At 38.9% G+C, this 14,214-nt stretch overlaps 1 protein-coding gene across 1 annotated transcript; it reads left to right on the forward strand.

Annotated features, from left to right (window-relative positions):
- The first annotated feature begins 3,586 nt into the window (after positions 1 to 3,586).
- On the forward strand, positions 3,587 to 13,095 carry LOC143930624 (trypsin-like). The gene is made up of 5 exons (XM_077455120.1): positions 3,587 to 3,726; positions 6,042 to 6,195; positions 8,085 to 8,338; positions 11,430 to 11,566; positions 12,849 to 13,095. The coding sequence occupies exons 1-5, from the start codon at positions 3,687 to 3,689 to the stop codon at positions 12,996 to 12,998; spliced, it is 735 nt and encodes a 244-aa protein (XP_077311246.1). The 5' UTR covers positions 3,587 to 3,686; the 3' UTR covers positions 12,999 to 13,095.
- The last annotated feature ends 1,119 nt before the right edge of the window (positions 13,096 to 14,214 follow it).

The raw sequence follows: 14,214 nt of genomic DNA on the forward strand, positions 1-14,214 counted from the left end.
ACGGTGCCAAATTCAAGAAGTGAAACACACACATTACATACAGTATAATGTAATCTTACAGATTACATTGCTGTATGTAATTATTTCAAATCCCCTCTGTCCCTAGTGTTCTGTCCAGTGTCCTGCATGCAGTTTTATATTATAAAAACTGTTCTTTATGACTGGAAACTGGAGATTGTCCATAGCAACCAAAACTGTCCCTTTACATCAAAAATGGTTTTAGACCAGCTAGAAAACAGCGATAATAAATTGGAATCACTCGCAGAATTGAGCGATAGCGATTTGTGGGGAGATCCGTTATCAAATACTGAAAAGTAATGACAGTGACAATTCTGCAACTGAGCAAATTTCAGTGTTTTTGATTTGATTACATTATTGAATAATTTTTATTATTGTTATATTTTTATTTGGTATAATTATTTATAGTTAGTTATTTATTATATTATAATTTATGATTTCATTTTTCAAACTTTATCTTACCCGGGATGTCTGCTAGACTCTGGTTTGGACAGATTTACTGTAAGTAAGTTATTCCAAAGAATTACAGGACTACAATAAAAAAAGCCAAATTTTCATGCAAAATAATTGTACCGCTTTCAGCACCTAAAATCTGAAATAATCATACCGCCAGGGAGGTTAAAGAAAAAGAAAACAGCTCTTGCTGCAATATTCACCTTCTATCAGTTTCTGTCTTCTGCAACATTTCTTATATCTCACTGGATGTCCTTTGAGTTTTAAGTTAATTGCAACTTGCACTTACAATGTAATGTAACTGAGGTCACAGCCAGAGAAGAGGAAGAAAATACTGTGCATCATGTGAAGTGTCTGAAAACATCTGGTAAAGGTTACATCTGCCAACAGCAAAGAGAAAAGCATGTGGATTAAAAATGTATGAATATGGCAGTATTTGCAAAGTCAAACCTCAAAATTAAAGGTCAAATATGGTGGTTTGAACATATTTTCCTCATTTATTAAGGTAAGGACTATAAACATAACATTTAAGTCAGATACACTGGAAGTATTTTATATAAATATTTGATGTTACTGTTTGTAGGTGGAGGCTCGCATGTTTGCTAAAAAAAGGGTGATGGTGTGCCATTATCTTAGTGTGCCATTAGAGCAATGACTTGTCCCCATACAGCTTCATCTGTGGTTTTTATTGAACAATTGGAGCCTCAGCGCAATAATTTTCTGTTATGCTGTGTCTTTTTTTTTTATTTCATAATTTTTATTGATTTATACAAAAATAAATTATAGTCACAGAAAAGGTTCGTACATTTTACAAAGGGAAAAAGAGAAAAAAGAAAAACATCAACACCTTTAGGTTTCTCAAGAGTTGTCAAAACCTATTGCCTATATTAATATTTTCCTCCCCTTTCCCCTTGGTTGCACCCCCCCATCCCCCTCCCCCCGCCATCTCTGCGTCATGCTGTCATACACCTAATTTATACTTAATTTTCCTCTCGCTCTTCCCCATCTCTCTTCAGAATTTATTCACATATTATTGAGAGACTCATGGGGGAGAACGGGGAAAAAGACCATAAGAGAAATAGAAAACAAACAAACACAAGAAAGGAGGGAAGGAAAAGCAAGGTGGGGGTAAGTCTGGTATCTATAATCAGAACTAGCCCCACCCTGCAGCTTATGGGGGGATCCCCAGTCTCCGCAGGCAAGGTCCCCATATCCTTATAAACGTCTTGTTATTACCCTGTTTAATGAAAAAGACCCTCTCGTTACAAATTATTGATTTTATACTTGCTAGCCAAATTTCAACTAGCGGGGCCGAGTGCGACTGCCATTGTTGGGCAATCAGCTTTCTTGCTTGAAAGAGGCATCTTATAACTGGTTCGATAGTATCTTTAGGAACTGTACATCCCTCGAATATAGCCAAGTATAGCCAAGAGGCAGGTCTAAGTTTTATTAATCTCATCTATAACCTGAGTCCAGTATCTAAATAGCTTCGGGCACTTCCAAAGCCTATGAATAAAGTCTCCAGATGAACCACATCTGGGACACTGGTCATTATCTCTCCAACCCAACTTAAACATTTTCTTAGGGGTATGGTATACTCAATAGAAAAAGTAAAGATGGGAAACTTTCTGCAAGGGGGAAATTGAAACACTTGTTCCCTGTTTAATTATCCGATCCCAGTCAGTGTTAGACATTGGGCCCACATCACTCTCCCATTTTTTCCTATTTTTAGACAAGCCTTCTCGATCTAGCATTTTGTCCCCAAGTCTGGCATACAAACTAGAAATCAGTCCCTTGTGACAGAACAGGGATCTGGATCCACTGCACAATTGAGACCCAAATTGTGTCTGGATTGCATGCCTAACCTGCAGGTATTCGTAAAAAAAGCAATTAGACAATGTAAATTCCAGCTTCAAGTTAGCGAACGATTTAATATCTGCACCTTGAAATATTTGACTTCACCCATTCCCTAGATCTTTCAATTTTGGCTAACTCGACCAGGTTTCTATTGTCCCATAGGGGGGCCAGTACAGATACCCCCTGGTATCCTAATATGGCTTTCGTTGTTTTGCAGAGTTTAACAATTTGCTTTATCGTTGGACAACGTATGGCAAACGAGTTTGCCTCTAGGGCCTCGATAAGTTTATTGTGGGGGTATCCTAACATCATCAAACTGCCACAAGGGATATCCTCATTTGATGCTCCTCCTCCTGCTAAATGCTGTAGCTGTGCCGCCAAATAATAAAGTCTGGGATGTGGAACCGCCATCCCCCTTTCCTTCAGCGGCAGCTCTAGTGTCCGTAAACCAATCCTAGGCTGCCCTTTTCTCCAGATTAAGACTCTAAATAAAGATTCTATTCTCTTAAACCACTTCAGACCTATCCATAATGGTGAGTTATGAAGAAAATATAGAATTTGGGGCAGCCATATCATCTTAACAAGGCCACAGTATCCTGCCATCGACAGGGGGAGGTGGCTCCAAATATCCACCTTATGTTTCAGCTTTAATAGGAGAGGGGCTATGTTATCCTCCAGATATAGATTTATATCCCTAGCAATCCAAACCCCCAAATACTTCAATTTTTCCACCACCTTTAAGTTAGAGATATCCTGCGGTATAAGGCTAGCGCTGGTATCTATCGGAAGTATTGCCGATTTATCCCAATTGATAGTCAGCCCAGACATTTGGCCGAACTCTCTGACCATTCCCATCACAGCTTTTAACGAGGTTTGAACATCTCCTAGGAAAAGCAAAATATTGTTGTGCTGTGTCTTAGTTAACTCATAGCTTTCTGGGAGTTCTTTGTGGTACATTAAATGTTTATTTGTAAAAAAAAAAAACTGTTTAAAAATCATATAAAAAAGAGCTAAAATAAAATAACCCCGAACCATTAAAGTTTGCTTTTAAAGGGATTAGCTTGTCCATTCCTACAAATTATTTTCTTTAATTAAAAAAAATAAAATAAATTAACAAAAAGGAAAACTGTACTTTTAGTGTATATATGTTGAATGAGTTCAAGGGGCATTCATTCAAGGTTCTAAATTATTTGTTGATTAGGTAAATAGTCCTTCAACTCTCTAGTATACTATTTTTACATTGCCTTGTACAACGATAAGATATCAAATGTGGAGGGCAGTTCAAGCTGAAGTATTTCATTTTTTGGGTATAAATACTGGCTGCTACCACTGTCAACTCACCTGGCCTGGATTTCATCATGAAGTTCCTCCTGATCTGTATGCTCGTCGGAGCTGTTGGTGAGTTCTAAAATGTACTACTCTATGAACATTTGTTCTTCCTCATATCCAACATCTCAACGTATTTTTTTAAATGTTGCACTGCTCCCAGACATTATATCAGAGTGTCCTTTTTTAATTTTTTTACATGGATCAGGGAAAGGTTAAAAATCATTTACCTGTTACATTTTTTAATCTGGGTCCAATTTTAGGTGATGGCTCCATCTTTTTGTTCCATAAATAACTGTATAGTCATGGAGAGGAAATTACTTTAAAGAGAAACACAACTCATTCCAGTGTATCTAAAGCAAAAACTTGTTTTCGTGTTGAATAGAGTTATTTTTCTCTCTATCCCTTTTGGAGATATTCCACCACTTTCTATCCCAAGAACACAACAGAAAGTCAGGGGAAGTCACTCTAAAATTAAGGAAACATAACCAGTTGTCCCTGGAAGTTTTTTAATTGCTCTCTGGATTCCATTTGAGGAGTATTGCTCTCACATATTGTTACAAAGACACCTCTATAGGCATTTAGAGATAACGACTCCAATAACAGACTGGGGTTCATTCACTAAAACTGGAGAGTGCAACATCTGGTGGAGCTCTGCATAGAAATCAATCAGTTTCCAGGTTTTATTCAAAGCTTAATTGAACAAGCAGAAGTTAGAAGCTGATTGGCTACCATGCAGAGCTGCACCAGTTTGCACTCTCCAGTTTTAGTAAACCAACCTTATTGTGTCCTGTTAGGGATTTTTTTAATCATTTCTCAACAGCTCTAGAATAAAGATACAAAAAAAACAATGAGAACATAAAGAGATTCTAAATGTTTCCACTCTAACCAAAATATAAATTTCAACTAGATGCCTCAATAAACATAGCCTTATGCCATGTACACACCACCAGACTTTTCGTCAGCAAAGGTCCGACGAAACAAATCGGCCAGACAATTTGATTGTATGTGGGCTTCAGCGGACCTTTGCTGTCGAAAAATCAGATGGACTTTAGATTTAAAACATGCTTCAAATCTTTCCGACGGACTCGAGTCCAATGGAAAATTACGTTCATCTGTATGCTAGTTTTTACTTTTTTTCGTTTTGGGTAGCATGTGAATGACATTTTATTTTTCTCTGTGTCCAATTGGGGAATTATTCCACCACTTCCTGTATCACAAATGCAACAGGAAATTAGGGTAAATGACTTGTAAGTGTTGGTCACTGTCGTCACAGAACAAATAGAGAATCTTCTTATCTGAAGCACAGACAGCAATAAAACATAACCACTTCAGCTCCTGAATGTTTACCCCCCTTCATGACTAGGCCATTTTTTTTAACATGGCACTGCGTTACTGACAGTTCCACGGCCATGCGATGCTGTGCTATAAACAAAAAAGCTGACAATTTTGTATATATTTTATATATTTTTTACTTTCTGCCATAAAATATACCCAATAAAAAAAAACTATCTTTATCAATTTAGGCCAATATGTATTCTGCTACATGTTTTTGGTAAAAAAAAAAAAAATCCCAATAAGCCTATATTGATTGGTTTGCCCAAAAGTTATAGTGTCTACAAACCATGGGATATAGCTTTGGAATTTGTATTTATTTAACTTTTTTACTAGTAATGGTGGTGATCAGCCACTTATAGCGGGACTGCAATATTGCGGTGGTGACTGCAAATCGAAGGGCAGGGAATGGGTTAACATCAGAGACCATCAAAGGGTTAACTGTGTTCCTAGGGAGTGCTTTCTAACTGTGTGGGGGAGGTGCTTATATAGTGGGAAGGCAGAGATCTGTGTTCCTGCGTAGCAGAAACACAGGATCTCTACCTTCCCTTATTGCAGAGCGGCAATCTGCCTTGTTTATATTGCTGTTCTGCCTGTGAAAAATTGGCGGGTCCTGGCTGATTGGCTCCTGCTGTGTCCAATCGCAGTGGGAGCGGGTTGCCAGTGATACACCTGTGTGCCCCAGACCCAGAAGTGCAGAATAATGTACAGGTACGTGATTCTGTGCAGAGGAGCTGCAGCCCCATAGTAAATGTATGTGGGACGGTCGGTAAGAGGTAAACAGAGATTCAAACCCTTCCCACTCCATTCAAAACTTAAGAGATATGCTAATGATAAACACTGCAAGGAGAAAAGTGCAGTACACACATCAACCAGTATGAATCCATCTTTTGCCAGTTTGGCTTTGTCAAAAAGGATTCTATTTAGTTCCTTTAAGTTGCTACTTTGTATTTAGCACTTACATTTTTGCATTGCTTATGGAAAAAAGACAATTGGAATATGAAGTAAATTTCATCATGTACTCAATGTTTGACCTCTCCTCTTTTCTACAGCTGCCTTGGATGATGATGATAAGATTGTTGGGGGATACACCTGTGGTTCATATTCTCAACCCTGGCAGGTATCTCTGAACTCTGGATATCACTTCTGTGGTGGCTCCCTGCTTAACAGCCTGTGGGTGATCTCTGCCGCTCACTGCTACAAGGCGTAAGTTACCTCTCCTAAATATAAAATGGCACATTTTAGTGTGTTTTTAGAATGTAGCTAATGTATAAAACAAGTGTACTTCATTGGCTTCATATACACGCTATTACAAGATGTAAGTTACTCAATTTAGGTATTTATAACACTCTTGGCATATAACACTATTGGCAAAAAATATATAAACAAATAGTTTTCTTTTGGCAATTAAGCTTGAGGAACACACTGTTATCTTTCTTTTCATAACTCCCTAGAACTTGGCTGATAAAACACTATATAGTAAAAAATTGGCTGATACCTGACCACAGCACGTGCCTAAAGTATGTTAATACCCCTCTAATTAATTGAGTTCAGGTGTTTCCAATGAAGGATATAGTTAATGGTACAGCATATAACGACATTTTAGACAATTGTGCATTTCCAAGCTTGTGATAACAATTTGGTGAAGACCCTTTCCCATTCCAGCATCACTGTGCCCCTGTGTACAAAGCCAGATCCAGAATATGGTTTAATGAGTTTGGTGTTGGAGGAATTGGAGTAGCCTCAGCTTTACTGAACACCTTGAGTTCAAATTGAGTTGAGTTTGATTACGATAATAAGCCATGGCTTGTCCAACATCAGGACCTGATTTCACAAATTCTCTGGCAAATTGGGAGAAGGGTGCGGGCGTAATTCCATATTAATGTTAATGACGACAAATAGGTAATATAATGACATCACCTTGAGTTTTGCCATTTTTCTTTAGAACACATTATCGTTTACATTTCAAACTGGGCGCAATCCGCTTTAATGCCCTTACAGCATTAAAAACATTGGTTGACTTAAGCGGTTTATTCTCAGTACTCAGTACTAAAACTTAATACATGTGTCTAGCTTCCAGGGCCAGTGCAAGGATTTTTGTCTACTTAGGCGAAGGTGCATTTTGGAGCCCACACAAACCATCCTCCTGCCACTCCCCCCCCCCCAATGCAAACCCCCACCCTACATGGCACAAGAGGTGGGCAGAGACTGTGGGCATGGCATAAGAGAGAGACTGTCAGAAACTCCAGACATGGCACTAGATCTTGTGTTAAGATTCCCTTGCAATAAACTTAGATTTAACTTGCCATATCTTCCATCACAAAAAATCTCACAATAAAGCAACATGCTCTGGCTTTACTAAGATTTGCGAGATATGAGTGAGACCATCATGAAGGTAGCTCTCTCCTACTGTATATGGAGAAGAATAACAGTATTGTCATAACATCTCTTGAGCTTTCTAATTTCACAGGTACACACAGGGGGTTATTTACAAAGGCAAATCCACTTTGCACTACAAGTGCAGAGTGCACTTGAAATTGCACTGAAGGCACACTTGGAAGTGCAGGCGCTGTAAATATGAGGGGTAGATCTGAAATGAGATCATCCAATCATGTGCAAGCTAAAATGCAGTTTTTTTTTCCTTGCATGTCCCCCCCCCCCCGGATCTACAGCGACTGCACTTCCAAGAGCACTTTCAGTGCAATTACATGTGCACTTTGCACTTGTAGTTTGCACTTGTAGTACAAAGTGCATTTGCCTTTTGTAAATAACCTCCACAGTCACCCTTTTCTAGCCAGATTCGCTTTCTGACTTTATCTCTCATGATGGAAACAAACTTGAGTGTCTGTTTAACTATAATATAAAATGTTAAAAGTTATCCCTTAATATGCTTCAAAGAATAGCACACGATTGATTTCCTAACTTTTTACATATCACTGAAATAGGAGCATGCACCAACCACTAGTAGTACATGTTCCATACTAAGCAAACCTACACTGTTGCTCAGTTTGAAACACATTTACTGGCTTCTAGTCAAAATTCCTTTGTTTGAGATACAAATGTATACTGATTATTTTGAATTTGTCTCTATACAGGAGCTTTCAGGTCAGACTCGGAGAGCACAACATCGCTGTCTCTGAGGGCACTGAGCAGTTCATCAACTCTGCCAAGGTCATCAGACATGGAAGCTACAACTCCAGAACCACTGACAATGACATCATGTTGGTCAAGCTGGCCTCTCCCGCCACCCTCAACTCCTACGTCAAGAGCGTGCCTCTGCCCACCGGTTGCGCTGGCGCTGGAACCAGCTGCGTGATCTCTGGATGGGGTAACACTCTGAGCAGTGGAAGTAAGTAGAAAGAAAACAACGTTGAAATATACAGTGCCTCGAAAAAGTAATAATACCCCCTGAAATTTTCTACATTTTGTCATGTTACAACCAAAAACATAAATGTATTTTATTGGGATTTTATGTGATAGACCAAAACAAAGTGGCACATAATTGTAAAGTGGAAGGAAAATTATAAATGGTCCCAATCCACAGCTCAGGTGAGAGACTCTTTAGTCGTGCACTCAACAAATTTGTCCTTTATGGAAGAGTGGCAAGAAGAAAGCCATTGTTGAAAGAAAGTAGAAAAAATTATCTGCACTCCAGTTGTTGCTCTTAAAATTTCTTTGTTTTATTGAATAGCCACAGTGAACAAACGCAGATTAAGTCAGTTGACGCGTTTGAGCCTATAAGGCCTTAGTCATAACCACTTGTTGAAAGAAAGCCATAAGATGTCCCGTTTGCAGGTTGTGAGAAGCCATTGGGGGGACACAGCAAATATGTAGAAGAATGTGCTCTGGTCAGATGAGACCAAAATGGAACTTTTTGGCCTAAAAGTAAAACGCTATGTGTGGCGTACAACTAACACTGCACATCACCCTGAACACACCATCCCCACCGTGAAACATGGTGTTCTTCAGCAAGGACAGGAAAGCTGGTTAGAATTGATGGGAAGATGGATGGAGCCAAATACAGGGCAATCTTAGAAGAAAACCTGATAGAGTCTGAAAAAGACTTGGGGTGGAAGTTCACCTTCCAGCAGGATAACAACCCTAAACACACAGTCAGAGCTGCAATGGAATGATTTAGATCAAAGCATATTCATGTGTTAGAATGGTCCAATCAAAGTCCAGACCTAAATCCAATCGAGAATCTGTGGCAAGACTTGAAAATTGCTGTTCACAGATGCTCTCCATCCAATCTGACAGAGCTTGAGCTATTTTGCAAAGAAGAACGGGCAAACATTTCACTCTCTAGATGTGCAAAGATGGTAGAGACATCCCAAAAAGACTTGCAGCTGTAATTGCAGGGAAAGATGGTTCTACAAAGTATTGATTCATTGGGCTGAATACAAATGCATGCCACATTTTTCACATATTTATTTTTAAAGCATTTTTGTGTTGGTCTATCACATAAAATCCCAATAAAATTGTGGTTGTAATATGATAAAATGTGGAAAGTTTCAAGGGGTAAGAATACTTTTTCAAGGCACTGTAGTATATAAAAAAAGTCATAGTGATAGTTGGTGTTGGTCCTCCTACTATAGTTATTATAGTTAATATAGTAATGGTAAAACTGGTTTAAGTAGTCTACTATTTTGCCAGATTTAAAAATTATTTTGTATATGTTTGATGCCAATAAATGAAGGCAATGATTTTTTTTTTTTCATTGTTCATTTAATGATATTCTGTGCCTTTATCTCTTGTAAAAAAAAAAAGTAAGATGCCTGGTCTAGATTTAGAGCAGAACTTTACCCATGACAACGTGATGAAAACACTGACAATGACATGGACAAGGACACATTAATAATAATGCCATCAAAATTAGTGTATACCATAAATTGCCTTCAGCACTTCTCCTGGTTATTCTTGCCGGAGGATGCCATTTTGTGGAAGCCCAGGGCCCTAGGATAGCACTAAATCTTTAGACTGTTAGCAGATTGGCATCATCTAGTGGCTCAGATTTTTGGCACAAATGCCAAAAACAGAGAGCAGCTGAGCATATGTAGAGCAGGGTGAGACAGTTTTTAAACAGTAAAGCACTTATTTTTAATGTTTTACCTGCAACAGGAGCCAGCCTGAAGTGATCTAGCAAGACTTAATTTTCTTACTAATGTTCCACTTTAATACAATTAATTCCAGATTTTTAATACTATTATATTTCTCAGCATTACTGTAACATAAACAATACATCTTCAAAATGGATATATATTCTGCAGCATTGGAGCCAAAATGAGAGCATTTTTTTTTCTCAATATATAAAAAAAGGGGGGGTTATAAAGATTTGCATTCTGCAGGTTTAGGGCCGGTTCACACTGCGGGCGATGCGAGGCGACACGACTCGCCTCGCCTCAGTGTGACAAGTCGCCCCCGTTCTGTACAATGGAACCGTTCTGAGAGAAGCGACTCGAGTCGCTCCGACTCAGAAAAAAGGTTCCTGTACTACTTCTGGGTGACCTCGGGGCGACTTGCATTGACTTCTATACAGAAGTCATCTGCAAGTTGCCGCTGAGGTCGCGGCAGGTCGCGGCGAGGCAAGTCGGTGTCGCCTCGCCTCGCCTGCAGTGTGAACCGGCCCTTACAGTTTTTTTTTTGTTTTCGTTGTTTTTTTTTTAACTCAATGAACATGTTTTTTTTTTCAGCCTAAGGCTCCATGCACACTGAAGCTCAAAAAAGCTTTTTCTGGACGCCAGATTGCTGGCAGAAAACGCTGATTGAAAAACTTGCTCTTAACAGCATTTTGTACTAGCGTTTATGAGTGTTTATTAGCGTTTATTAGCGTTAGCGTTTATGGGCGTTTTCAATAAAAATACACAGAGGACACTCCAAAAATCCCACAGTACATTCCAAACTCCCACAATGCATTGAGAAAATAGAATGCCGAACACTAATTAACGCCCGTTTATGAGCGTTTATAAGCGTTTATGAGCGTTTATCAGAGTTTGTCGTTTTTTGGCGGTGAAAAACTGCACTTTGAACGCAAATTTCTGGCGTTCAGAAAACAGCACATAAACTCCACTGCTCATTAAAGCTGAAAAACGTCCATGTGTGCATGGAAACATAGGCTAACATAGAGTGGAGTTTATGGGCTTTTAAAAAAAAAACGCCCAAACTCCAATAAACTGCAGTTTATGAGCTCCAGTGTGCATGGAGCCTAAGTATGGAACTATACTTAGTTTCTAAATCACTGCATCTCCAGATTGTACACACAATTTCTTAAAAGTTTTAAGATTACCTGAAAGTGTTTATCACCTCCTTGTGATTTCATAGCGTTCCATTTACTTATTTTACTCCATTTGGTAGTGCTGTTTGTTATTCCAAAGCACATTACATAAGTTGGAACCATTCATATTAGAAATCATTTAGTAACTTTTGTTTTATTTTATTTGTAGCCAACATGCCTAACCTCCTGCAGTGTCTGAATGCCCCCATCTTGACCACCGCCCAGTGCAGCAATGCCTATCCCGGTCAGATCACCTCCAACATGATCTGTGTTGGCTACCTGGAAGGTGGCAGAGATTCATGCCAGGTAATACACCCTTTCTTTTATTTTACCATTAGGACAAAGCATTATTACTGGATATATTTATTGATGAAAATAAACCTTTGTGTGCTAAGAGTGAAATACATACAAACAGACTAAACTGTTAAAGTCGAACCAAACTCTCTCAATCAACACTAACTATTTTTAATCCCTATGCTGCTAGTATTAGTAAATCAATAGGAAGTTGTAATACATATACTTGCTTAGCCCACCCTCCTGCCTGCATGCCTAAGCTAAGGAAAGTGGAAGTAAATGCTACTTGAATCATCTGCTCTTACTTAAGATGGCCACAACTAGAAGTGATTTCTCAACTAAATAAAGCATGAAGACATGGATGAATGAGTGAGCTTGCTGTGAATATTAAAAATACATTTTAATAGTGTTGTCAGTTTGTGGTGATCAGATACAGTTCAGTTCCATTTTTAAAATGGTATTTTTTTTAATGCATTGGTGCTTTAGCCATATATCAAACTGCTCTGTGCCATGGCTATGTGTCAGAGCACTAGTCCAGATTTGCAGCATAATGCTGGTCTGACACACCCCCAGCAGAATCACAACTAGTGTGCTCCAATCAACAATGTTCATGCTCCCTGAGCATCATTGTTGATTGTAACACAATGTATGGGGTGTAGTGGTCCACTGGAGGCCACTACACTATGTATGAGAGCAGCAGTCAGGATCTCAAACATACTGCTGGCACTGGGCAGTTTGAAATATGGCTAACATATTTCTCATTTGTCATTTTATTTTTGTGCAGAGTACTAGTCCAGATCTCCAACATACTGCCAGTATGACACCCCCCCAGCAGGGTCACAACTAATGTGCTCCAATCAACAATGTTCATGCTCCCTGAGCAACATTGCTGATTGGAGCACTATGTATGGGGAGTGTCCACTGGAGAACTCTACGCCATGTGTAAGAGAAGCATTGTTGATTGGAGCACCATATATGGGGCGTGTTGGTCCACTGGAGACCACTACTCTATGTGTGAGAGCAGCAGTCTGGATCTCCAACATACTGCTGGCACTGGAAAGTTTGAAATATGACTAACATAAGTTTGATCAAGTGTCCCATAGGGCTATATTCCCACAATTATTATAATTTATCTTCTACCTTTGTATATTTTCTCATTATTTTCAACTTTTTGTTTTATTCTTTTTTTAAAGTAATTCTTAACCATGATATTCCTTTGCTTTCCATTTGTTGCTATCAAACAGCCAAGTTTCAGTCATGTCCATAGGTTCTAATAATTCTTTCCTTTTCTCAGGGTGACTCTGGTGGCCCCGTGGTGTGTAATGGACAGCTTCAGGGTATTGTCTCCTGGGGATATGGCTGTGCCCTGAGGAACTACCCCGGTGTCTACACTAAGGTCTGCAACTACAACTCCTGGATCGCCAGCACCCAGGCCGCCAACTAAATATTCTTATTTAGTCTATTTAATCGTCTTACACTTTCTATTACTTTTTACAACTATGCATTGAAAGGTTTGTGAATAAAGAAAGTGTACCCTAAAAGTATTGTTTATTGTGTGGATTCAACAAAACCTATAAAAAAAAAAAAAAAAAAAAATAGAAAAGCCATATACAGTATGTGGATGAAAAACACAAAATGCTATTAATTTAAAAAAATATTCATTCTTAAAAAAGTTCCCAGACAAAATGATTTATTGATAAGGGATAACAAAAAAGAAAAGAGAACACAATATGCAGCATTGAGTAAAGATATAACACATAGGGGGTTATCTACTAAAGGCAAATCCAGTTTGCACTGCAAGTACTGTACACTTGGAAGTAAAGTCACTGTAGATCCGAGGGTGATACGCAAGGAAAATAAAAACAGCATTTTAGCTTGCACAGGATTGAATGATCAAATCAGCAGAGCTTCCACTCATTTCAGATCTACCCCTTAGATTTAGAGCGACTGCACTTGCAGTGCAAAGTGGATTTGCCTTTAGTAAATAACCTCCATAAGGATTTAGCTGCACCTGATTTTAACAGATATTATAAGTCTGTGTTGATGCCACGGATAGCAGATTGGACACTTAAAGCGGAGTTCCACTCAATTTTGAGAGGTGGTCTTAAAATAAAGATCACCTTTCCACCCCTCATTTTTGGATATTTAAAAAAATTTTTTTACTTTCTAACTTACTTTTTTGGAAGTATTAAAAGTAATTCCGATACAGCAAGGCAGTGACCGAGGAAGTCACATCCTCTTCTGCAGCAAGCCCCCTGTTGCAGGGCCAGATTAAGCGCATCATAGGCCTGGTGCTGAGGATTTTGGTGGGCCTTTTTCCGGAAACAAAATGAAAATGCAAAAATGTTTTGCTAAAACAAATTGAATATACTCTCACCAGTAATATCAGCCGTGCTGCTTCAACAACAGCAACATAGGGCGACCACATTTCCAAGCTGCCATTCAGGGACACCCCCCTTTACAAAAATAGATGAGAGGGGGATGCAGTCTCGGGGTTGATGGGAAAATAGGTGGCGGGGGTGATTTTTCGGGCAAATGGCTGGTGTTAGCACTTAAAATCATCCTGACACTATGCTTGATATGGCGTCAGGATGATCAAATTCCATTATTTCTATTACTACATTTTTAATATATAGTGAAATAGCTCACCATGATGCAGA

The sequence above is a fragment of the Lithobates pipiens genome, unplaced genomic scaffold (assembly GCF_037356315.1).
Source record: "Lithobates pipiens isolate NorthernLeopardFrog02 unplaced genomic scaffold, aLitPip1_a1.2 Scaffold_25, whole genome shotgun sequence".
Classification (NCBI taxonomy): Eukaryota; Metazoa; Chordata; class Amphibia; order Anura; family Ranidae; genus Lithobates; species Lithobates pipiens.

What these genes read in the sequence shown, in the direction of transcription:
- LOC143930624 (XM_077455120.1), top strand. Translation starts at nt 3,687, where the DNA reads ATGAAGTTCCTCCTGATCTGTATGCTCGTCGGAGCTGTTG. An exon ending in GCCGCTCACTGCTACAAGGC is followed by an intron (nt 6,196 to 8,084) that starts GTAAGTTACCTC and finishes GTCTCTATACAG; the next exon opens with GAGCTTTCAGGTCAGACTCG. An exon ending in TAACACTCTGAGCAGTGGAA is followed by an intron (nt 8,339 to 11,429) that starts GTAAGTAGAAAG and finishes TTTTATTTGTAG; the next exon opens with CCAACATGCCTAACCTCCTG.